This window comes from Dreissena polymorpha, chromosome 5 (assembly GCF_020536995.1).
Source record: "Dreissena polymorpha isolate Duluth1 chromosome 5, UMN_Dpol_1.0, whole genome shotgun sequence".
Lineage (NCBI taxonomy): Eukaryota > Metazoa > Mollusca > Bivalvia > Myida > Dreissenidae > Dreissena > Dreissena polymorpha.
In genome coordinates, this window is record NC_068359.1 from 3146364 (window position 1) to 3173912 (window position 27549).

General features: G+C 35.3%; 2 protein-coding genes across 2 annotated transcripts in view; one reads left to right on the forward strand and one right to left on the reverse strand.

The window, feature by feature from the left end:
- Positions 1-27549, forward strand: part of LOC127832267 (glutamate receptor-interacting protein 1-like) — a 222989-nt gene that overhangs the window by 74382 nt on the left and 121058 nt on the right. The window lies entirely within an intron of this gene.
- The window catches only part of LOC127832268 (uncharacterized), a 31099-nt gene continuing 19667 nt past the window's right edge, over positions 16118-27549 (reverse strand). The window contains exon 3 of the mRNA XM_052357651.1: positions 16118-22420. Within this exon, the coding sequence (XP_052213611.1) occupies positions 22011-22420 (410 nt within the window). The 3' untranslated portion in view covers positions 16118-22010. The remainder of the gene's footprint in view (positions 22421-27549) is intronic.

The window sequence follows — 27549 nt, forward strand, 5'->3', positions numbered from 1 at the left end:
GTGCTTTCTGAATAAACTGCGTATGTAATGTATCCAGAATTGCTGACAACTCCTCAAACTTTCCTTCCTGGCGTAGGGCCTTTACTTTATCTGTTATGAGGACCACATGAATGCAGTTTCTGCACAAAAAAATAAAAAATAACGCTGTTGTTATTTTATTACTGATTCCAAAACGTTTTAAGCTTACCTGAGCAGGGAGTGCACTATGTGAGCTCTTTTGGCCAGTCTATGTCCGATGTCATGTGTGTGGTTTCAATTTTTATCTTTTTACCTCTAAAAAGACCTTATTATAGGTCTTCTAAGCACAACATGCTCATTATGGGTGTTCACCTTATTTCCCTTGTTCATTATACAGCCTGTGTCACCACATTTACCTTTTGAACTCACAGAAGCCACATTTGTTGCCCAATGTTCATGAAACTTGGTAACAATATGGGTATCATCAATGTATAAGTTTGAACCGGATCATATGGGTACAAAAACTACAAGATAAGGTCAAATTGAATACACTGCAAATCCATTATATTGCCGTTTGCGGGATCCACAGATCGTGATCGCGATATATCCAGATCATGATATAACTTTTCAGGTCATTCATGCAAACATATGTATGCATTAATAGTATAGTTTGGCAATCTCAAAACATGCTATTTACCTACCTCATTGCATAATGTGTTATATCTATATTTATGCCCCCCTTCGAAGAAGAGGGGGTATATTGCTTTGCTCATGTCGGTCGGTTGGTCTGTCGGTCGGTCTGTCGGTCCGTCCACCAGGTGGTTGTCAGACAATAACTCAAGAACGCTTGATCATGAAACTTCATAGGTACATTGATCATGACTCGCAGATGACCCCTATTGATTTTGAGGTCACTAGGTCAAAGGTCAAGGTCACGGTGACCCGAAATAGTAAAATGTTTTTTGAACGATAACTCAAGAACACATACGCCTAGGATCATGAAACTTCATGGGTAGATTGATCATGACTTGCTGATGACCCCTATTGATTTTGAGGTCACTAGGTCAAAGGTCAAGGTCACGGTGACCCGAAATAGTAAAATGGTTTCCGGATGATAACTCAAGAATGCATACGCTTAGGATCATGAAACTTCATGGGTAGATTGATCATAACTCGCAGATGACCCCTATTGATTTTGAGGTCACTAGGTCAAAGGTCAAGGTCACGGTGACCCGAAATAGTAAAATGGTTTTCGAATGATAACTCGAGAACGCATACGCCTAGGATCATGAAACTTCATAGGTAGATTGATCATGACTTGCAGATGACCCCTATTGATTTTGAGGTCACAAGGTCAAAGGTCAAGGTCACGGTGACCCGAAATAGTCAAATAATTTTCGGATGATAACTCAAGAACGCTTTTTCCTAGGATCATGACACTTCATAGGTACATTGATTGTGACTCGCAGATGACCCCTATTGATTTTCAGGTCACTAGGTCAAAGGTCAAGGTCACAGTGACAAATATCGTATTCACACAATGGCTGCCACTACAACGGACAGCCCATATGGGGGGCATGCATGTTTTACAAACAGCCCTTGTTATAAATTGGTATAACGAAAAATATTTTTGAATGTAAGTATTTTCAAATGCGTATTATTAAATTTGTAGTATAAAAAGAATTGTTAGGTTATATTGTTCAAGAATTAAGCCACAAATAAACATTTTGTATAAATCTTTTGTACAGGTCAAAAGCATGCAAAAAATACAATTCATGTTTCTTCCTCGGGGAAAGCGTGAGCTTTAATATTTTATGGCTGAATACAAAATTTTGAGAGGGGGAAAACGAATTTGCAGATACATAGTTTTGGTTGAACAATTCTAGTGCATGTTTAAGAAAAAGAGCAAAACTTTTTCTTTTACATGTAATTTAGCACAAGTTGTTAACGCTGTATCTTCAGGGCTTCAGTCGTGGTCAGTATTGATTTGTTACATTTACATTTATTATTTCACCTTTACCGTAAGTGTGGATGGCATGTATACGGCTGCCTGAGCACTCATGATTGGCTGATACAATTACCAAGAATCATGTCAGTCAAAAAAAAATAAAGATAGTTGTCAAAGGTGATACAGACAATGAAGTAAAACTGTTAATCTTTGATGTAGGGCAAGTGGGGTTATTGTTTGTTGCACTACAAAAGGGTGATGTACATGTTTAATGAAGGCGCCAAAAATCTGGACCAAAAGTTATTTAGTTATGAATGTTGGATTATACAGAACATTGAAGTGCATGAAAATAATTGGGGTCCACGGCCTACTCGCCATATATATTGGACATTGTGATATAACGGACAGCGATATAGCAGACTTGCAGTGTAAAATTATTTCAAACATTCTAGAAGTCACATTTTTTATCCAATCTTTACAAAACATGCTAAGAAAATTTGTTCTCATGATATATCAGCTTAGTTGAAAAGTGGTTTTAGTCTGTTGCAAAACATGGCTGCAAGGGTGGGGCAGTTTTCCTTTTATGATCAGTGTGAAAACTTCTAAACATTTTAGAAGTCACATTTTTTTACTCAATCATGAAACATGCTCAGAACATGTGTTCTTATTATATATCAGCCAATGAAAATTGTTTTGGTCCATGGCAAAACATGGCCGCTTAGGTGTGGGCAGTTTCCTTACATAGCTAAAGTGATCCAAGGCACATTTTAGTCAAATTTTCATTAAACATGCTCAGACCACTTGTTCTAATGATATGTTTGCCAAGTTCAAAACTTTTTCTTGCTGGTTCTTTGAAAAACAAGGCTGCAAGGTAGTGGGACAGTTTTCCTTATATGACTAAAGTAAAACCATGTGAACAGTCTAGAAAGCCCATTATGGTCCATTCTTGATGAAACAAAATTATTTTAATCATATTTTGCTTGTGTTTTTACATATTTTCAGTTGTTTGCAAAACTGGCCACCAGTAATCAGAGCAGTTATTCATGACTAATGAAACCATGTGAACAGTCTATAAGTCACATTTAGATTCAAATTTGCTTGAAACTTGCTCTGTTCTAAGGATATCTCAGCTTAGTTCACAAATGGTTTGAGTTTGAAAATGGCAGAGGTTGGCAGACCTTAGATGGCTATCGTGAAACCTTGTGAACACGAAAAGTATGTGTTTTTTGCCCTATTATCATAGAACTTGCTCAGAAAATTTGTTCCAACGATATTGTGTCCAAGTGCAAAATGGTTCAAGAATTTTTTAACAACATGATTGCGAGCAGGGAGAGGATACTGGGGGCTAGGGGGTAGTTTTTTATATGCCCGTTTTGAAAAAACGGGACGTATTATAGTTTCACCCTTGGCCGGCGGGCGGGTGGTGGCGGCGGCCACACCAGTGTCCGCTCTCTAATTCAAATAGTTTTTATCCGATCTTCACCAAACTTGGTCAGAAGTTGTATCTAGATAATACCTAGGTCAAGTTCGAATATGGGTCATGCCAGGTTAAAAACTAGGTCACGGGGTAACTTAGTGAATTTCAAGGATTTAGCATGGTGTCCCCCCTCTAATTGAAGTTGTTTTCATCCGATCTTCATCAAATTTTGTCAGAAGTTGTGTCTAAATGATATCTAGGTCAAGTTCAAATATGGGTCATACCGGGTCAAAAACTAGGTAACGAGGTCACTTAGTGCATTGAAAGCATTTAGCATGGTGTCCGCTCTTTAATTGAAGTAGTTTTAATCCGATCTTCACCAAATTTGGTAATAAGTTGTATCTAAATGATATCTAGGTCAAGTTCAAATATGGGTCATGCTTGGTCAAAAACTAGGTCACGGGGTCACTAAGTGCAATTCAAGGATTTAGCATGGTGTCCAAAACCTTCAAACCTGCGTATTTTGTGACAGTTTGGCACTCTTGTTTGACAAAAGAATGATGTGCCACGTTCTTCTCTGGGTCTTGTGTGTCAAAAAACTAGGTCACAATGTCAATTCTTGAAAAAACATTATTACCAACCTAGGAACCACATATATGTTTTATTTGAAACATGATCAGAATTTTTATTTTTAGTATTACCTAAGTACAAAAACTAGGTCACCAGGTTAGATCCTAGAAAAACCTTTTTACTGTACAAGAAGCCCAATTAATGACTCCGTTGAAATGAAACTTTGTCAAAATGTTTATCTTGATAATGTCTTTGCCAAGTTCAAATCTATGTCATAGGTGTATTTAAATAAGGTCATCATGTCAAATCTTAATGGAACAAAGTTACCCCTCTGGAAGCCACATCTATGACTCAATCTAAATGAAACTTGGTCAGAATTTTTATCTTGACAATATCTAGGTCAAGTTTGAATCTCTGTCAAGTCTGTCAAACAAGAGGGCCTGAAAGGCCCAAAGTCGCTCACCTGTGATTAAAAAAGAAATGACCTGTTCTTTGCAGCCCAAGATATCAATAGAACAAATGTTCTAACCAAGTTTCATGAAGAATGAACAACAAATGGCCCCATGGCGGAAATGTTTTTCAACAGACTGGAACCATTTTTGAACTCAGCCAATATATTATTGGGAAAAATCTTCTGACAAAGTTTCATGAAGATCCAACAATAAATGTGGCCTCTACAGTGTTAACAAGGCAAATATTCATGACGCACAACGGAAGACAGACAAATGACAAAAGGTGATCACAAAAGTTCACCATGAGCAAAAAAATATTATGCTCATAAAGATTGTCACCATGTGCGAAGATCAGCAAGTGTCATTCAGATTGAACTAAATATGTGACTAAAAGTATTCACACTGTTTTACTATAAACAACTGTGGTAGTGCGGTCTCGTTCGCTTACGCAAGTGAACCGGTCACGGGACGGTTACGAGTTATGTAACTTTGTGAGCACTTATGAAATACGGAAATATTTATCAAGTCTAATTAAAGAACACTTATTTCTAACACACTTACTGGTTGTAATTCAATTAACTTAGAAAGGCGTCCAGTCAGATAAGCCTGAATACACTCAAAGAATTAATCTATAAGTGAAAACCAAAGCAGCTTTAATGAAAATAACTAACTTTAGTCTAAAGAATCTGCATCGTTGAAAACGAACAAATACAGCAAATACCTTTATGAATGTAAAAAGAAGTTCACAATCTGTCAAAAAAACTGATATAAATAGTAGTTACTGTTAGTCTCAAAGTTGCTTAAAAAATTTAGTTTATAAAATAAGTCTAACTTAATCTAAAGAACACAATTTATGGAGAGTGGAAAACTCCAGTGACTCAAATGTAAAAAATAAGAATAATTTATTCAAGTTATTTCAATCAATAGAGTCTTTCTAATTTAGAAAATGCCAAATAACAAGGTTGCCATGGAAACAGTTTCATAGCACAGTAGTCTGCTAAATACACCAGTAGATTAACTTGGCTTATCAGTAAAGATCAAAGATAAGGCTCTACAGTGCATTAGTACATGTACAGTTATTTTATGACATAGGTTTATTAAATTGCATGCAAACTACTGTCTTTATGTACACAACATTTTATGAAAGAAGTCCCAGGTTTATACAAGGGAGTTAACTATTAGTTAACTATTAGAAAGTATGTACAGGTTATCTTTCTTTAACATTATGGCTTATCACAACTAGACTGTTTACATGTTTTCACTATATACATATTGAGAAAACTTCCCCACCCCCTGGCGGCCATGTTTTTCCACCGATCTGGACCATTTTCGAACTCAACCGTCATATCCAGAAAACACATGTTCTGACCAAATTGCATGAAGATTGGACCAAAAATGTGACTTCAAGAGTGTTCACATGTTTTCACTATATACATATAGAGAAAACTGCCCCGCCCCCTGGCGGCCATATTTTTGCACCGATCTGGACCATTTTCAAACTCGTCCGAGATATCAATGAAACCAATGTTTTGACTAAGTTTCATGATGATTGGACAAAAATTGTGACTTCTAGTGTTCACAAGGTTTCTCTATAGCCATATAAGGAATACTGCCCCGCCCCCTGGCGGCCATGTTTTTCAAGGGACCGGAACCATTTTTGAACTCAACCAACATATCATTTAGAAAACTTTTTGACAAAGTTACACAAAGATTGGGCATCAAATGTGACTTCTACAGTGTTTACAAGGTTTTTCTTTTTTTTGACCTAGTGACCAAGTTTTTGACCCAGCATGACCCAGTTTCAAGCTCAGTCGAGGTATCAATGGGACAAATGTTCTGACCAAGTTTCATGAAGATCAGACAATAAATGTGGCCTCGGGAGTGTTCACTGGTTGGTACGAAAAAAAAATTGGTACAAAAATTTTGCGAAAAAAATTTGTGTATGAAAACAAATTTGGGTACAAAAAATATTTGGAAATAAAAATATTGGGACCGAAAAAAATTTGGGTAAGAACGAAAAATTGGGGATGAAAAAAAAATTTGGTATGAAAAATAAATTGGGTACGAAAAATTTTAGGTACGGAAAAAAAATTGGGGGAACAGGAAAGAAGTACCTGTGGGGAACTTGACCCACACTCGCACATTTTCGGCCCTTTCCGTCAAACATCAGATAAGTTCCTCGAAGGCAATAGTATGAATACACATTTCGGAAGCGGTAATGCGGTCCTACCTACGCACATCAAAATGTAAGCGAAATATGTACACAAATCTGTCAGGAATGATTGAATTAAGGAAGAAAATCGTGTATTGATGTAAGTTTTTTGAAGAAATGTGCAGAAAATATATTAAACAAGAGCTGTGTTTGTGAAACACAATGCCCCCTGCTGCGCAGCTTTGAAGCCATATATTTTACCTTTGACCTTGAAGGATGACCTTTCACCACTCAAAATGTGCAGCTCCATGACATACACATGCATGCCGAATATGGAGTTGCTATCTTCAATATTGCAAAATTTGACCTTTGACCTTGACCTTGAAGGATGACCTTGACCTTTCACCAATCAATATGTGCAGCTCTATGAGATACGCATGCACGCCAATATTGAAAAAGTTATGGCCAATGTTAAAGTTTTCGGACAGACAGACAGATGCTTTATATTTGACATTTGACCTTGAAGGATGACCTTCACCTTTCAAAACTGAAAATGTGCAGCTCCATGAGATGCACATGTATGCCAAATATCAAGTTGCTATGTTCAATATTAAAAAAGTTATGGCCATTAAAGTTTTCGGACGGACGGACAGACTGACACACTGACTGACTGACTGACTGACAGTTCAACTGATATAGGCCACCCTACCCGGGGGCATAAAAAGCAATGGCAATATTTTTCTCAGCCACATAATTGTTAATAGTTTGATATCACAAAATGAAAGTGAAAGTAGAACTGTCAAAAATGACAACCTGTCAACGTGTTGTTTTTGCTGGCACGAGAGGGCGATTACACTCAATGTGTTCACATTATGACCATAGGCTTTGTCAATGACCTTTATAGTATGGGTAGCTTTGATATTATTTATTGCTATCATGTAACTGCATGATTGTGTATATGTTTACAATACACAAAGCATAAATAATGATATAAATATACTGATTGAGCTTATAATAATCTGAGAACTATAGCCAGGTCAATTAAGGACTTAAAATACACTTTTGTGTCCTGATTTCATGAAGAAATGACCATGCATGTCCTAGATTACAAATTCAAGGCCCTGGTGTGACACATTGGTAGCATTACCGTTAAACTGTTACCAGGCTTATGAAATTAGTTTTTTATTGAACTATCTAAGGAAATCTAAATCAGGCACTGATTTTTCTTGTTTTAATACAGTCATAGATCAGTTGTGGCCTCTAAGTAATGACCAATTTTTGCTTACTTGTCACACCCTTAAAACTTTCCACACGTCTATAATAGCAAATCTGGATTTAGGTGATCTTCAATGGTACATTTAAACTTAAGCTCTGTTACAAGAGTGCTGGTAAAGTCCAGTCACATATTTAAATCTAGGCCATGTCAAAATCAAAGTGTCAAAGACAAATGAAAGATGCGTTCATTAATTATTGTCCAGTTGTTTACTACTGCTGTAAGTTTTTATATAATATGACTGATGAACATCATGTGAGAGAAAATTCACATTATCATTGTATATCAGGTTTAGCAACCTTTTAGATAACAAAGTATGCTAGTTTTCAATGACGCTTCTGAGGATCAAACCCGTAGGGCTTTTAGGAAGATTCTGAAATTTTCGATCCCTCGAGAGCAACCAAACCAAGAATTAAGTCAAATATTGCCGACTCGGTTTTTTGAGTCGGTTCATGAGGGATAATGGAGCTCGATTGGTCATTGTCGGCTCTGGTACTACTTACATGTACCCCGAGTACTCTTAAGTATACTTACATGTACCCTGGGTACTCTAAGTATACTTACATGTACCCCAGGTACGGTAAATAAACGTAATTGTACTCGGTCCATATTAGACTGTACCCGAGTTGTATTCGCGCCCAAAATCCGATGTCGTAAAACGCACAACCGATTATCTTAACACACTTCTCTTCAAAAAACACTGCATCAACATGCTTTTTGAGTATGTGTTCCGATAATATAGAGGCCATTCTACAGAAAATTTACATAAATGTGCAGGGCTTAACACTAAGGCACGTCCGAACGACATTCACTGCCTGTACCTTGGTCTGGGCTAGCCAATGTCCCAGGAACATGCCCGACCGGTCGTGTGTATTTTGGGTGGGATTATATGTTCTATATCAATAAACTGCATTTTAAATAAGCTTTTCAAAGATGCAAAAATCTTAATACAGTACGATCAGATGACAATTAAATCCCAGAATGAGTTCGGAGACAACAAACGGATCGTATCTCGAAATAGATTCGGAACCCCCTGATTGCAATCAAAAAGAGGCCGACAATTCAGAAAATCCCCGGCGGTTTTCCTGGTAAAACACGTCAGTACCTATTTTTAAACGGAATGCCGCTAGACATGGTTTTTGATTGGTTTCCTCGAAGTGACGTGTTTTCTCAATGAAAATACGTTGGAAACTAAAAGCCGGGATAGCCCAGGATCGTCCGGAATGATGAAGGTATAAAACTCGACATTAACACAAAGTAACTATAAAATTAATAGTTATTTATCAATTTTAAATAATTTTAATTTGTTGTCATTATGGAAAAGTTATTCCATCCTTTAGACGATTAATAAATCCATTTAGAGGAAGATAGAGACTTTATTTAGATTAGAAGTGTTTTGACAATATTTTTTACGCAATTCAATGAGCAAAACTAATATTAATGGTCGATCCCGGCTTTTAGTAGAGAGTTAACCCTGTACAATTGTTACAACTACCGTAACACGTTATTTTGCTAAGATTCACTTACCATTTCTTGTAAGACAGTAACCCGGCAATCTATGTAAAAAAGGTTTTAACGTTCATGTCGTTGTTTAAGTTTGGCTTTACGGGTGGGCATGGGGGTTCCTCGGATACGAAAAGAAAAGGGAAGGAGGAAAGTAAGAGAAAGTATGAGGAAATAAAAAAACAAGAAAATTTCTCCAGAAATGGCGTGAAGATTACAAATAGTTGTCTTAAATAGATGAATATTGAATTCAATAGCATTAGTAAGGCAAGCTAATAAGAATGATTTAATCATAATTGCGCATCTCCAAGCACAAGAAAATACAAGTTGAATGATAAATATAAAGGTTTCAATAATACTTGGGTCAGGGCACATGAAAGATTGGTCAGGGCTAGTAGGTTCTGCATTTACTAGCCCGAACAGACTAGTTGAAAAAAAGTTAGTGTAAAGCCCTGATGTGTATATATAATTATTACAAAAAAATAGTCGACAACGACTGATTTAGGGTTAAATTTCCCGGGTACATTTTAGTATATTTACCGTACCTGGGATACATGTAAGTATACTTAAGAGTACCCGGGGTACATGTACGTAGTACCCGAGCTGACAATGAACAATCGAGCGATACTGGAAGGTGCAACATCTCTCACGCCCCCTAGCATCGCCTTGAGCAGTATTCAATTCTCAACTGGAAAGTGCTTGAGTCATTGATCCCGAGGGACAAGAAAAACGATTAATGTTCGAAATAAATAATTTGATTAATGACAATTCTATTATTTGAGCCAGGTCACAGGAAAAGCGCAGTCAAATCAGTTTCCAATTAAATTATTTGTTATTGTCAGAAAAACGCTTTTAAGCAAACAGCTTTCAAGCGACTGCAGGCTGATCTAGATCCAAACTGGCCACAATCGCCTTAATGTCTCTTTTACTGTGACACAGTTCATTTAACTTTAAAATGATAAAAAGTAGTAACACTAAGAAAGAGTATAAAAACCAGTAAAGAGTTTGAAATCAATGTTGAATTTCAGGACAGCTTGGTGATCTGCAAATCCCCGATGAAATGTTGATATCGGGTATCATAGTCATTCAATAAGTCGCAAAATGCTCGAATACAATTTAGAAAGCACAATGTGAATTATATTGATAACTAAAAATACCAGTATGCCAGTTTTGCCGTGTCAAGCTGTTACGATCCAGAAAGTCCTTCATTCACATCGAGTATATATCCTTTGAATTCCAACTATTGTTGTCATAAGCGGAGATTTAGTGAATAAATAATTCATATATCCTAAATGACAGCTTCTAAATAGCGAAACAAGCCAATTTATGCAGTAAGAAAGTTTTGAATCGAGACTCTCATGGGGGCGGCCATTGTTGAATGTTGAAACACGAACGACAACTCTGCTAGGAGAATGTTATCAATGACGAGCAATCTCCTACGCAGTGGCGAATGCAAAAGGGAAGTAACCTAAAAAATCGAGTTATCTCAATCGGACTGGCTTGGTCTTTTACATAGGTCGCCATTGTGAAATTTTTTAGATGGTTATCAAACCTTGGAAGATGCTGTTCCAGCATCGTCAAAAATGTGGAAACTTAAAAAAAATTCAAGTTGTTTCCACTATTGCGTTACCATTGTTGCATGTATGAGATGGATACTGAGTATTGATCTGTGACATTACATTTATTGTATACACCTTCATATGAGGACAGTGTGTATTCAGCTGCCTGATTTGCTGATACAATAGCCAAGAATGTTATTGACAGCTTGCATAATGTCAGTTAAAGTCAAATTTAATACAGAAAATTGTCAAAGGTGAAACGCTCAATGACGTGAAACTGTTAATCTTTATGTTGTGCGAGTGGGGTTATTGTTTGTTACACTACATAAGCTTAAAAAAGATGTACAATGAAGGTACAAAAGCCTGAATCAAACTTGATTTAGTTATAAATGTCTGGTTTTACAAAAAATTACTGTCTATGAAGATATTCACAATCAAATATGTCTTCACAGTTTTTAAATCTGTTAAATGATGGAAAATGTACATTAGTTTAAACCTATTTATTTTTGCATTGAAAGCCTCAGGCTTATTGAAACACTCTCGAGTCTGTTTGCTGAGCCTAGAACCAGTACGAGATAGATCTATATAACATTCCCCAAGTGGGGATCAAACCCATTACCTCTTGTTGGCTAGGCGGTCACCATAATCATTATGCCATGGCGACCTTGTACATTAAACTATCACAGCAGAAGAATAGTTGAGCAAAGTCTCTTGAAACAGCTATTGCTTTTAAAATGATATAATATGCAGAAATGTCATTAAATAACATATTTCTTGAACACAGTTTTTCAATTGTATGTCCTTAAATACCCATTTCACTAATAAATAATTCACTAGTTTCAAAATTTATCCTGATTATTCTTTATATGTGTATAGTTTAAAAATAATTATGTAATTTATATAATACTATTTTGAAGAAAAATAACTCTATAAACATAAAAAACTAAAATCATAATCATGAGTATTTTGCTCAATTGACCAATGTATACATCTCTGACTTTTGTGTAATCTTGTTCTAGTCCTACTGCTATTAGTTGAGGGAGGTATTCCTTACCAACCACAATGGATGACAACTTTCTCAGCTAGATATCTACCCGGTATTTGCTGTTTTCCATCATGAAGATTCTACCAGTGAGTGACTTACCAATTGTCATGGCTGCAGGTTTACACTTGTATATTGTAATATAATATCATTACAGAACTAAACACTGTATGAATAGTTTTCATGAATTTCAGTATTTCTGAACAATGTATGTTCATAACTAATTGATATATATAATGAATATATTCCTTAACTAAAGAATGTGGGATGGATACCATGGAAATAAACTGTTAAATTAAAATTAACAAATCATATGTGTTATTGTTGACACCACGTGTTAGGCTGCAAATAAAGTACTCAGTGACAAATTTATTTAAAAGATATAAGTTATAATCGGCTTAGAAAATTATGTTTTGTTATTAGAATTAAAAAAGCCATGAAAAGGTTCTTTAAACATGGATCTTTATCATGAGTTCTATAAATAAAGTTCCAGAATTAAAGATTCACAAAAACTGCCTATACATATATTATAGAAACATCCAGTTGCAAAATAAATCAAGCCTTCCAGAATCATCAAAAACATGGCTTCAGGTTAGATTTCCATAAATGTTTATTTCAAAAGATCAAAACAATCCAGTTTTAAACTATCTTTTATGTAGTGTCCCAAAATCCAAGAACATATAGAATATAGAGATAGTTTTTAGCTGATTTTTCTAATAAAAAGGCATGCTGTTCTACTTGCTCCAGTATCAGTGTCAGTCCTGGTGTTGTAAAAGTTTCAGTTTGCAAGTTACTCAGTGACAGCTTGAAGGATTTCATTCAAACTTATAAATTAAAAAACTTGCCGTATGAAAAAAAGAGTTGAACTTGTGTAACTTTTTAAGTTACCTATAGTAAAACCCTATAATTCCCCAGGTAGTTTGAGCACAGGGGGCCCACATTGCCTGGACTACAAAATTAAAATTCACCGCATTGCTTGTTTTTTCCAATCATGTCGCCGCCATGGGTACAAATTTCACAAGCACTTGCAAGCTCTGGTACCAATGTTGTTTGCATTCTGCCAATGACCAATCAAAACACAATAATTGCGCTTATCCGCTGTGCATAAGGGGCTTAGATAAGACATGTCAATGATGTATGGGTAGTTTGTGGGGGCCAATTATGGTGTGTGTTCCATAATAATAATGGTCGATTATGATCGATTATTACCGGTTTAAGTGCGTAAAAGCAATTAAAAGTATGCTCAATATAGACTAGATCGTTTCCGATCAATAACTTGTGAACAGATTGACCAATTGGCTTGATACTTCCCATGTGCATTGGCCTTTGCCAGTAGATGACCCCTATTGATATTGGGGTAACTAGGTCAAAGGTCAAGGTCACTGTCACATTAAGAATGAAAATTGTTTTTTATCAATAACTTGTGAACGGAGGGACCTATTGGCTTGATACTTCGTATGTGCATTGGCCTTGGAAGTAGATGACCACTAATTAAATTGGGGTCACTAGTTCAAAGGTCAAGGTCACTGTCACAATAATATGATAAGATTAACTCTTATGGTCAGTTTTGTTGCAAAAAAGAGGGCCAAGATGGCCCTAGTTCGCTCACCTTTTTTTACAAGGCCTTGTTCATTAATTAGTTGAAAATTCAGTACTCTAGAGCATATTAGATTGATTCTCTTCTGTTTACATTTGCAGTGTGAGCAATTGATTAATTCTTATTGAGTACTGTCCATTTGCATGTTTTTTTTTGCAATGCAAACATTTGCAAGTAATGCTAAGTTAACACGTGTTTACAAGGTTTTTGTAAGATTTGGACCTCCTGACCAAGATTTTGACCCCACATAACCCAATGTCAAACTGCCAAGATATCATCAAGAAAAATATCCTGGTCAAGTATCATCATTATTGGACCAAAACTTTGGTCTCTAGTGTGTTAACAAGGTTTTTGTAAGATTAGACCCCATGACCTAGATTTTGTCCCCACATTACCAAATGTCAAACTTGACCTAGATATTGTCCAGACAAACATCCTGGTCAAGTTTCATCATTATTGAACCAAAGCTCTGGTGTATGGAGTGTTTACGAGGTTTTTGTAAGATTTGACCTGGTGACCTATATTTTGACCCCTCATGACCAAACATCAAACTATGCTTACAAAAATTAATATTATGACCGAGATTCATAAAATCTGAAACAAAATTGTGACCTCTAGAGTGTTAACAAGGATTTTGTATAATATAATGAAAATTTTGACAATCTAAGGGCAATAATTCTGGCATTTATTACGCGATTTTGCTCATTATCAAACTTGACTGAGATCTAGTGGCCATATAGCTTCTCAGCAACTTTGATAAAGAATGCTTGAGAAATGTGAATGCTAGAGTGTTTACAAACCAAATGTGGACGGACGAACGGACGACGGACAAAGACCGATCCTAAAACCTCACCTGAGCAATCAGGTGAGCTAAAAAGTGAGTTTTTTTTCACAGATCTGAGCTATTTTCCAACTTGTTCAAGATATCAATAAAACCAATGTCTAGACTAAGTTTCATGATGATTAGGCAAAAAATGTGACTTCTAGAGTGTTCACAAGGTTTCTCTATAGTCATATTAGGAAAACTGCCCCACCCCCCCTGGCAGCCATGTTTTTAAACGGATCGGGACCATTTTTGAACTCCTGAGATATAAATAAAACCAACGTTTTCACCAAGTTTCATGATGATTGGGCAAAAAATGTGACTTCTAGAGTGTTCACAAGCTTTTTTTTACAATTTAAATATAAGGAAAATGCGCCCCCCCCCCATGGCAGCCATGTTTTCAACGGAACACAACTATTATTTTTGAACTCAACTCTTGTATCTAGGAAACGAATGTTCTGACCAAATTTCATGAAAATTGGGCCACAAATGTGACTTCTAGAGTGTTCACATGTTTTCGCTATATACATATAGAGAAAATTGCCCTGCCCACTGGCGGCCATGTTTTTTCACCGATCTGGACCATTTTTGATCTCGTCAGAGATATAAATAAAACCAATTTTTTTACCAAGTTTTATGATGATTGGGCAAAAAATGTAACTTTTTGACTGTTCACAAGCCATTTTTACTATATATATTTAAGGAAAACTGCCCCGTCCCCTGGCAGCCATGTTTTTCAACGGACCGCAACCATTTTCGAACTTAACTCACGTATCTAGGAAACGAATGTTCTGATTAAATTTTATGAAGATTGGACCAAAAATGTGACTTATTAGAGCGTTCACATGTTTTCACTATATACATATAGAGAAAACTTCCCCGCCCCCTGGTGGCCATGTTTTAATACCGATCTGAACCATTTTCAAACTTGTCCGAGAAATCAATAAAACCAATGTTTTGACCAAGTTTCATGGTGATTTGGCGGAAATTATGACTTCTAGAGTGTTCACAAGGTTTCTCTATAGCCAAATAAGGAAAACTTCCCCGCCCACTGGCGGCCATGTTTTTCAACCGACAGGAACCACTTTGAACTCAACCAACATATTATTAAGACAAACATTTTGACAACGTTACATGAAGATTGGGCATCTACAGTGTTAACAAGGTTTTTCTTTCTTTTTTTACCTAGTGACCTTGTTTTTGACCCAGCATTACCCAGTTTCCAACTCAATCAAGGTATCATTGGGACAAATCTTCTGACCAAGTTTCATGATGATCGGACAAGAAATGTGGCCTCTAGAGTGTTTACAAGGTATCTCTATAGCCAAATAAGTAAAACTGCCCCGCCCACTGGCGGCCATGTTTTTCAATAGATCAGAACCACTTTTTAACTCAACCAACATATCAGTAAGACAAAAATTTTGACAAAGTTACATGAAGATTGGGCATGAAATGTGACTTCTACAGTGTTTACAAGGTTTTTAATTTTTTGACCTAGTGACCTAGTTTTTGACCCAGTTTCAAACTCGATCGAGGTATCATTAAGACAAATCTTTTGACCAAGTTTCATGAAGATCGGACAAGAAATGTGGCCTCTAGAGTGTTTACAAACCCAAATGTGGACGACGGACGGACGGATGACGGACAAAGACCAATCCCTCAGGTGAGCTTAAAATCCAGTGTCAAGGCACTATTTTGGGGGGGGGGGGATCTGTCTCCGACCGCAGAGCTTGTGTTGTTATAAGTTTGTAGTTAAAACAACACAAAATGTAATCGCAAGTGAATAAATTTGAAACATTTACTGAAACATTTTATCAGATGAATGTTTTATTGTATGAAATATAAGACATTACATGTTATTACATTTCAACATGAAACAATATACATGTATTAATGTAACTTTGTAAACATGTATAGACTATTGAATAAAACATTTGGTCGAAAACTAATCCACCCTTTAGTTGGTATTACCGATATATGTGCTCTTTGTGCATTCGTCACATGTGTAGACCAGCACGTTCAGCAGTCCTTTCAGCTGCTCCGTAGGTAGATGTGCCTTGCACATGGAGTATAAATGTATAAACGCCAAGAATTCCCAAGAAGTATTTTTCCCCACTGTCATGGAATTTTCACCAAATGATACATTCTTGCCAAAAGTTGCCTTTATACTGGACAATCAAAAACAAATACATTTCTAAATATCGTACAAGTTCAACAATTGTAATGATATTGTCTAAGGGAAACAAACTTACGCGCATGTTAACATGATGGGAATTCTCCACAAGTGCTAACAAAGCGTCTCATTTTGTGGCCTAATGAAAACAGGCTTAACTTCTGGTTCCAAAATGTAGTCCACATATACGAATTTACATTGCTATGCACACATGTCGCATATGTAATTTTTACAAGATGGCGGACAATGGAAGAAAGAAATTACAAATCTCTGCTTAAATGACAAATAACACTTGAATTAATGTGGGACATCATATTATTAGTAGGATTAATGGAATTTGTGTGCCCATCATGCAACGCTGAAGAATACATTTAAGATACAAAAGACAAATATTTATTTGAAATTTACCCATTGAATATATGTCATGCAGATAATTATTTGTTAATTGGAGTTCAGTCTACTTACAAAGAATTTTTTTTTTACAAGATTGCCATTCAAAAATGGCAAAATACAAACATGGTTTAATTAATATTTTATTACCTTTCTGGGTGAAACATTATCATTGAATAAGTTTCTTCAAATATTTCATAAGATTTTTTAAATAGACTGTCTCCACAGAAGTTTGTTGAATGATTATTTCCTAAAGACCTGTCTTGTTACCAATACATGAACTAATCTCATGAACCTTGTCACATGATCTGGCAACACATTAAACAGTCACCCTCATGATTTGTAAATTTAATCGCACTCTGTGGTCAACTTACTCTGGCATATGATCTGTTAGCATTCAATTGTCATATTAACTTGTTACACATACTAGTCATATAAACCTGTTACATGATCTTGTCACATGAACCTGTCACAAGATCTGGTCACATAAACCTATTGAATGACCTGGTCACTTTAACCTGTCCCATGATCTGGTCACATCAACCTGTCCCATGATCTGGTCACATCAACCTGTCACATGATCTGGTCCCATGAACCTGTCACATAATCTGGTCACATCAACCTGTCACATTATCTGGTCACATTAACCTATCACATGATCTGGTCACATGAAACTGTCTTATGATCTTGTCATATGAACCTGTCATATGATATTGTCACATGAACCTATCACATGATCTTGTCACATCAACCCGTCACATGGTATTGTCACATCAACCTGTCACATGATCAAGTCTCATGGACCTGTCACATGATCTGGTCACATAAAACTATCACCTGATCTGGTCGCACAAACCTATCACATAATCTGGTCACATGGACATGTCACATGAACCTGTAACATGATCTGGTCACATGAACCTACCACATGATGTTGTCACATGAACATGTCACACAAACCTGTCACATGATCTGGTAACATGAACCTGTCACTTAATCTGGTTACATCAACCTGTCACATGATCTGGTCATATCAACCTTTCATATGATCTGGTCACATCAACCAGTCACATGATCTGGTCACATCAACCTGTCACATGATCTGGTCACATGAACATGTCAAATGATCTTGTCATGTTAACCTGTCACATGATCTGGTCATATGAACCTATCACATGATCTGGTTACATAAACCTGTTCTATGATCTGGTCACATGAGCCTTTCACATGATCTGGTCACATAAACCTGTTCTATGATCTTGTCACATTAACCTGTCACATGATCTTGTCTCGTGTACCTGTCACATGATCTGGTGACATAAACATGTCACATGATCTTGTCATGTACACCTTTCACATGATCTAGTCTCATGGACTTGTCACATAATCTGGTCACATCAACCTGTCACATGATCTGGTAACATAAACTTGTCACATGATATTGTCATGTAAACCTTTCACATGATTTGGTCTCATTGACATGTCACTATTCTGGTCAAATAACCTGTCACATGATCTTGTCACATCAACCCATCACATGCTCAGGTAACATGAAACCGTCACATGATCTGGTCACATGAACCCTTTCACATGATCTGGCTGCATGAATCTATCACATGAATTTGTTACATGAACTTGTCACATTATCTGTTCACAATAACCTGTCATGCTAGATTTTTGTATGTACAGAATAGGTACAAATGTTATAATGCATTTTACATAAATTAAGCAAGTTTAGACATAAGATAACTGAAAAGCAGTACATACAATCTGTTGTTGTAGCACAGTTGTTAATTAAAGTTGCTTTTATCTACTCGTAAATTGAGCACCTGTGATATTGAAGTGTTTGGTAACAAATCACTGTCTTAAACGATCATTTTTTTAAAGCATTTAATACATTACAAACAAAAAATGTATTATGTTTCAAGGGAAGGAGACGATGTATGGACACAATGCACATACAAACAGTTATTTAGTAACGTACAAGTACATGCAAGATATCAATTTTGTTTTCTGATTAAAAGAAAATATATTGTCTGTGTATAAATGTGCAAAATGTTGCTAAATGCTAGTGACTCAATCATCACTGATACTAATCACATGCTGATTGTCTGGTGTCTGTTGTACCAAGAATAATAAATTCCTTACCAGTACATATATAACAAATTTTTCATTGCTCAGTAATTTCCACAAGCACTTAAATGATGCATGACAATTTTTTTCTGAAATTACGGTACCTTGATTTTAAACAGTGGAAAGAAGTTGTCATTTTATATTGTTGTACAAATTAAATTTTAGATCTTAATTTAATTTGTCAGTGTGTTTTGAGGTGGTTAAACACTTAATATCTTTCAAAACCAATAGACAGAAGTAATGCAAAACTCCATAACGGCAATAAATAGAATCAATAGAAACAAAAATCAACAACAAAAGGACGAGCAATTAAAACCACTAATGAATAACAAATCAAACATATGTTAAATTGATTAAATATAGGTCAAATTATGGGTCACATTTAGGTCAAATATAACAAATGGACAAATACTCTATCAAAACAATAACTTAATTTAAAAGCAAATGTGTTTATATATTATACATGTAATAGTAGATGATTAAGATTCTAATAAAAAACAAACAAAAAAGAAGCCATACATTTTCAAAATTGCTATAATATTTATTTTATGTGTATACATGCAGTCGATCACATAGAAATTCAGTGTTCCACACGGAAAAAAAATCTGTAAGTGTATTGTGTATAGCAAACTTTTATAATATTTTATATTACATTACACTATATTTTGCAATTAAAATCTTAAACCTTTTATTTAGAACAAGTATACTACTGAATTAATATTATGCTATAATACATGGTTAACTTATAGTGAACAATTACTTAGATGTAATCACATATTTTGTAATAATTACCCATGCATAAGGTTACACATGGGAATGAAAAATATAAATACTTACACATTATTATATTTTCCTTATTAAATGAAATATTATTGATTGTGTAAAAATTGACAAAGTCCTTTGAAAAGTTTTTCAATTTTAAATATCTGTTAATGCCAGATATGGATTTACGCTCTATGTAAATGAATGTACATGTAGATGATATCATATCAGGGTTTCCCCAAGGCCAATATGACATGGCACTGCTGACAAGGATTCAGGACATTGGTTCTTGCGGACATTGGTTGGTGCGCTGTTGTTGTTTTTTTTGACAACATTGACAATTGTTCCAATGTTACATTGACAGCTCTGAAATTGCTTCCTACATATTCGCGCCCTGACATTTGTTGCTATTTTCTATTAAATATATATTTTTACAGATTTTCTATCGACTTTATAATCAAAATTTGTTAAAACCGAATCCAATTCAATTATATGCAAAACTGAACTAAATAGTAATACCTCCATACAAATAGGTTATATTGCCTCATAGTACGCTGACACCTGGTATTGCATTAATTTTTTCTAAATGACAACTTTGAGCAGATTTATAATAAGTCGACAAATGTTAGTTTAATTCAATTATTAAGTAATGATCAACTTAATGCCTAATTATTTCTTATTAACAGACCATCTTCTTGGTTTATTTCCAAACTAAAGTCAATTAAAAATTTGCATAATATTAAATTGGAACAAATACCTGGGATGGCACAAATGTAGGAGGCAATGTCGGGTATAGTGTCCCCTGTGTCAAAAATAGCATAGGAACCATTGTCAGCAGAACTCACTGTTCTGGATTATGCTTATAAGTCTTCATAATCCCTTAATTGTCTTTGCATGCTTTAAACAGCCAAGGCATACTCATACATTTAAAGCAATAAACTGTGTAAGTGGAAATATTGCATGTTTTCAACATATTAAATATTGCCAGGGTACAAATGAGGCATCTGAGACAATCAATCAAACACAGGTTGAATTTATTCCATTCACTACCGGAAATTCAGAAATTGCACAAGCAAATATTTACAATGATCAATATGAATTACAGATTTAATTGATTTTTTGTTGAATAACATGGATTGGATAAGTATCTTGTTATGACATTGATTTTATTTTATGATTTTCATAGTCCACACAATTCTGAAACTAAAGACTACAAATTTACAATTAAATGGAGAATCAAAACCAGAAAAATGTCGGTATAAAATAGTCACATTAGAGAAAGTTAATTTCATGTATAAAACATTTTGAAAGTTTTTATTTCAGGGCCAATAAATGTTTTGAATCCTGAGTGTATTGCTTGCATTCTGTTTAAAAACATGCCTTTTAGTATATAACACACTCCATTATTCACGTTCCGTAAAACTGTCTCATACCATGAGGAGGGGACATCCTTACCAAACCCAGGCTTTCTACATCCCTTTACTTTTTGGGGGGGTTGGGGTGGGGAATGCTTGTTATATTGTAATTTTATTCGAATGCAGCATCACAGTGAAAATATACTAGTATGTTTTATGCTTGTTTTTGTTTTTTTAAATAACCTTTAACAATATCAAAACACATTGTATAAAGTTGCAAGTATGGTATCTAAATTAAAAACAGAAGCGGAAAGTATAAACCAAAAGAGGCATATGTGGGGAATAATAGATTCAATAGAAATAAATCAACCTAAGTATGTGCAATCGTATTCAAACCCAAATGAGGCAGACAGGCAGACATAGAAAAATTAAAAACACATGACTAACACTTAACCATCAAATCTCTGAGTAAAGCAACTGTGTGCATGTATTATTATTTAAAATCATTTTTTTTCCTTTAACTTATGTTGAATCAGTTCATCTTATTCTTTAAAAAATTTGATGCCTTAAATAGAATCAGTCACAAACATATTTTTTTAACACTGTGAAATAAAAAACATCTAATCCACAAATACTTTGAAGGGTTTTCGTAAATACTATAACAGTTTGAATACTATTTTTATTTAAATGTGTGACAGCATATCATTACCATTTTATTTGAAATTATCATTATATTCAATTCAATTATTTAGTAATATTTTATTATTTAACAACAGTTATCTGTTTAAATTAAGAATATGTTGTAAATTTACATGATCTTGTTTTCTTAATGAAAGTGTAGCTTTTATTTATAAATGATTTTTGTTTTATCAACAAAACTTTTAAATTTCCATTGTCAAACATTTACATATTGGTAGTCTTAAAAACCCTTATGTACTTATTGCGATGATTTCCAACAATGAGTGCTCCTGTATTTTCATTGTAGTATACTAATGTTGGTTTGTCCAAACCATACTCCTCTGTGACCACCTCTGCCAGTTTCTGTCTCCCTTCTCTGTCCACCATGACGATTGTGTTGGACCAGCCTCCGCATACAAAAACATATCCTGAGTCTGTCACATGAATGCCAGGTGGGATTTTTTCAGAATTTTCAAGATTTTTCCAGACCAGTGCAAGATTTCTCCAGACCAGTGCAGTATCAGTGAGCGTAGAGATCACTTTTCCATCCCTGGACAGTGTGACCAGCTGGTCACAAGCGATGTTGGTCAAATATATCCTGTTTCCATCTGGACTCACTGCGCAGGATGTTATGTCTATTTGAATGTAAAGTAAACATGATTTACTAGTTAAGTGATTTTGTTTACCAAAATTTATCAGACAAGTTGAAGAAAGGTCTATGCAGCTTTTATGAAATAAAAAACATCATGTCATCCAGTTTATGTTATTCGAGCTCAATTTAGTTCCAATATGAGTTTTTTTATCAGCATAAAGCAAAACGAATGCATTTGATAATCAAAGCGCTGAAGGCACTGAAGATGTTCGCTATTGCATAATTCAACACGCAATTCATTTTTGAAAATCAATCGCAAGTTTGAAATGAACACACGCCATTCAACTTTATAAAGTGTGTGTCATAGCGCACGGGTCGAGTTTTGTGTGCACTTTTTATCATCCCTATTATTTCATAGAAATAACTAAGACAAAATAAAAACAACATGCTTTTTGGAAGTTCTGAAAGCATAGAAAGTATGATGAAAATGGTAATGATAACTTAATATAAAGAAAATTTGCAGTCACCATATTAAAGGAATATTTTTTTCTTATATCAAATGACTATCTCACCAAGAATATAAATTCATAATGAAAGTTCCGTGTACAAAACTTTTGATTTTTGACACAATATACAATTCAAAATATACAACAATCTTCGTATCTTGTATATGGAGGAATAAAAGTATATAAACATTGCTGTTTATGCTTTACTTATTACCCGAGCAGTTCACACGGTGTCAACAACGCTAACATAAACATAGGTATAGAGCACTCATGCGCTTTTAGGCGTAGCTGTTTCAGTTTTCATCTTAGTGACTTTTACATAACGCCAACAGACACGCATGAATATTTTCGAATATTTAATAAGCTGATTCGAGATACAACCTCTGAATTTTTGCTACATCACTGCGTATGTGCTCAATTCAAAGGATGTAGCACTGTTCAGTGTAAGGAATTCCGGACTACTCTCTGTATGCTCAAACGACACAAATTGTGGCCCTGTTACAATTACGCGTTACAATCCATCTCGCAGAATTTCACTTTCGCCTCCAAGATGAGAAAACAATCATTAGCGAAATAGTATAGTGTCACGATAAGAGAAAATCGTTTAATTATCATACCACAATGTTTGCCGTACTTGGTCAGCACGTCTGGAAATCATTCCTTAATGTGTGGATAGGCTGCCATTATTAACAAGTTTGCTTTTTTCAATTCAATTTTGTATCAAAAAGCATTGTTCTTAAATGTGGCATTTTCAATTCGCAATGAGATTTGTAATGACCCTCGTCATGTGAAAATGGGTCTTATTCCATATGCGCCCATCATATAAATAGCCCACTCAGCTATCACTCCTTCTGGTAAGGAGAAACATAACATATTGAGTGATTTTAAAGCGAACAGCATCGCCTATGGCCTGACTGCGCAAAAGCACATGTTGGGTTTAACAAACGCTTGCCGAAACGCATAAGACCCATTTTCGCATGACGGCGCTATTGACGTGTGATTTAAATGTGTCGAAAGAAAACTGCGTTTAAATCAAATATAAACATATGATATATTTCGATAGTGAAGAAAGATACTCATAACAAGGCATATGAGGACACATATGAAGTGCTCTCCCGTAGTATATTTTTTATTTTACTCACACTTATGTGTGATTTGACAATGCTAACACACATTTCATGCGGTGAATATGCAGCTTACAAGTGAAAAACACCACACAATAGTTTAACATTTGTTTAATAGTATTTAATTATTTAGAAAAGTAAATTGCTAATTTTATTTCAAAGTCAGCGTATACGCCGACTACATTTTTAAAAGACATTTATTGTTATAAATATATTTAATATAATATATTAGGTTGTTTTCGGTTTTAGCGATTAAAAAGCATTTTCGAGGTTGCCTATAGTATGCCTGTAGTAATTCATGAACTCATATCCAACTGTCTATGTATTGAGAACTGTGAATATAAACAAGCTTAACCTTCTACTAACCTTCTGCTATTGCATTCGTATTATTATTATAAATTGTTTGTTATATTCGGGTTTAGCAATTATGAAACTTTAAATTGTCTATCGTATCGCTGAAGTTATTGTTGAACTTATGTTCAACGTTTTATAAATTGAGAATATAAACAAAGACCTATAGATAATATGGGTCTTTGATATAAATAAGCGTCAACTTTTTCCCGAATCTCTCATTTTACGACCTGTACTACGTCATTGAGTTGTATGCGAGAACGTAACCTATTGCGTTGTTATAACCCGTAAACTTTCCTTTATTTATCGACAGACGCATCTATTAATAGCCTCATATATCATGAATGCCAAAACAACCGGGAAAAAGAACCACGTGACCAAATAGGACGCAAAACGCAAATACCATGCGACTACGACTTTTATTATGTAAGAAAGCTCCGCAATTCCTTTGAAGTCGGAGCCTTGTGACTGCTATTACTTAAATAATTGACCTCTAACTGAAGTAAGCAAAGGAAACGCAGCACCTAATTGACCCATTCCTTCTTTGTGCGAAGGCAGATTGAATTTTACTAATGTATGGTTTGCCTATTATAACACACATTATAATGCGGTAAATATGCGACTAACAAGTAAAAAACACTATAATTAAACTTTTGTTTTGAATTAAGTTATTTAGAAAACAAAATTCCAAACCTTATTTCAAAACAGCAAGACTACATTTTTTAGAGAATATTATTGTTATATTTAAATGTTTTTTTTAACAGTTTCAGCGATAATGAAACATTTTTTTATGTTGTCTATCGTATCCCTGTAATAATTGTTGAACTCGTGGTCAACGTATTATTAATTGAGACCTGTGAATATAAACAAGCGTAACCTTATACTACTGCGTTATTCTCACACGGACTCCCCTTTGTTTATCGCCAGCCTCAGATTTATGAATGAGCTGAGCGAAAATACTACGTCTCGCACACGCAGCAGAAAGTGGACTATTTTAATCATTCATAAACAATCTCCTCGGCGACACGTATAATACGATCATTGTTCATTGATTCTTTTCTATAAAACACCGTTAGAAAATATTGAATGTAACACGATATTAATATAATGTTGCCATTTGTGAATACACATAATTGGAGAACTCAAACCTCTTGCATAAATTATACAACTCTTTCTTGCGCGGATATGCAAGCGGGTATTGGGTTAATCATACCTAGTCGTATCGACCTGAATTTCACACTAAGCACTTTAGACGGGCGCTAAAGCGCCCATCTAAAAACATCATCTTTCTTTCCTTTTGACAAACAGTTGGTGTAAAAAAGATGGATGTTCTTTGAGCAATAAACAGAAAAGCAATTAATTAAAGAAATTACCCCCTTAAGTGTAATATTTCTTTTGAAAAGAATAACTTAACAACAGAGTATCCAAGTAACTAAATTTTAACACTTTTCTGTAGGTCACTTTGTTCCAACCAGCTTAAACTATCCATCAAGATCTTTTGGACTACATTCTACCTTTAAGAAATGGGAAAAGCAAATTCAAATTCTGTATTATATAATTATGATCCATCCAAAACACAGATGTATAATTATACAATCATGTCATATTTAAGGTGAAGGTCAAACTTTGAGGTAAAAGGCTAAAAATATATGTCTTGCTTATAAAAATAGGGGAAAGTTCGGTCTGTAACCATCCCATCTTAATTGCTTTGAAGGATTTTAAAATATCTTGTAAAAAAAATGTATCAAAATATGAAATGGTCACTCACAAAAACTATGTGAACGCTGCCCTCATAGTCCAGGTAATAATTTGAAGCGAAATGTAAACAAGGGCTGTTAGTAAAACATGCATGCCCCCCATATGGGCCGTCCGCTGTAGTGGCAGCCATTGTGTGAATACGTTAGAAACCATTTTACTGCTTCAGGTCACTGTGACCTTGACCTTTGACTTAGTGACCTGAAAATCAATAGGGGTCATCTGCCAGTCATGATCAATGTACCTATGAAGTTTCATGATCCTAGGCCTAGGCATTCTTGAGTTATCATCAAGAAACCATTTTACTGTTTCGAGTCAATGTGACCTTGACCTTTGACCTAGTGATCTGAAAATCAATAGGGGTCATCTGCCAGTCATGATCAATGTACCTATGAAGTTTCATGATCCTAGGCCTAGGCATTCTTGAGTTATCATCCGGAAACCATTTTACTGTTTCAAGTCACTTTGACCTAGTGACCTGAAAATCAATAGGGGTCATCTGCAAGTCATGATCAATGTACCTATGAAGTTTCATGATCCTTGGTCTAATAGTTCTTGAGTTATCATCAGGAAAACATGTTACTGTTGTGAGTCACTGTGACCTTGACCTTTGACCTAGTGACCTGAAAATCAATAGGGGTCATCAGCCAGTCATGATCAATGTACCTATGAAATTTCATGATCCTAGGCCTAAGTGTTCTTGAGTTATCATCTTGAAATCATTTTACTGTTTTGAGTCACAGTGACCTTGAACTTTGACCAAGTGACCTGAAAATCAATAGGGGTTGTCTGCCAGTCATGATCAATGTACCTATGAAGTTTCATGATCCTAGGCCTAAGCATTCTTGAGTTATCAACTGGAAACCATTTTACTGTTTCGAGTCACTGTGACCTTGACCTTTGACCTAGTGACCTGAAAATCAATAGGGGTCATCTGCCAGTCATGATCAATAAACCTATGAAGTTTCATGATCCTAGGCCTAAGCATTGTTGAGTTATCATCAAACCATTTTACTGTTTTGAGTCACTGTTACCTTTGACCTAGTGACCTGAAAATCAATAGGGGTCATCTGCCAGTCATGATCAATGTACCTATGAAGTTTCATGATCCTCGGCCTAAGCGTTCTTGAGTTATCATCCGGAAACCATTTTACTGATTTGAGTCTATGTGACCTTGACCTTTGCCCTAGTGACCTGAAAATCAATAGGGGTCATCTGCCAGTCATGATCAATGTACCTATGAAGTTTCATGATCCTAGGCCTAATAGTTCTTGAGTTATCATCCAGAAACCATTTGGTGGACGGATGGACGGACCGACGGACCGACATGTGCAAAACAATATACCCCCTCTTCTTCGAAGGGGGGCATAAAAATAAAGAACTTTATTGTCAAAATAGTGCTTCTCTACTGTAGAACTTGACCATGCCATGTAAAA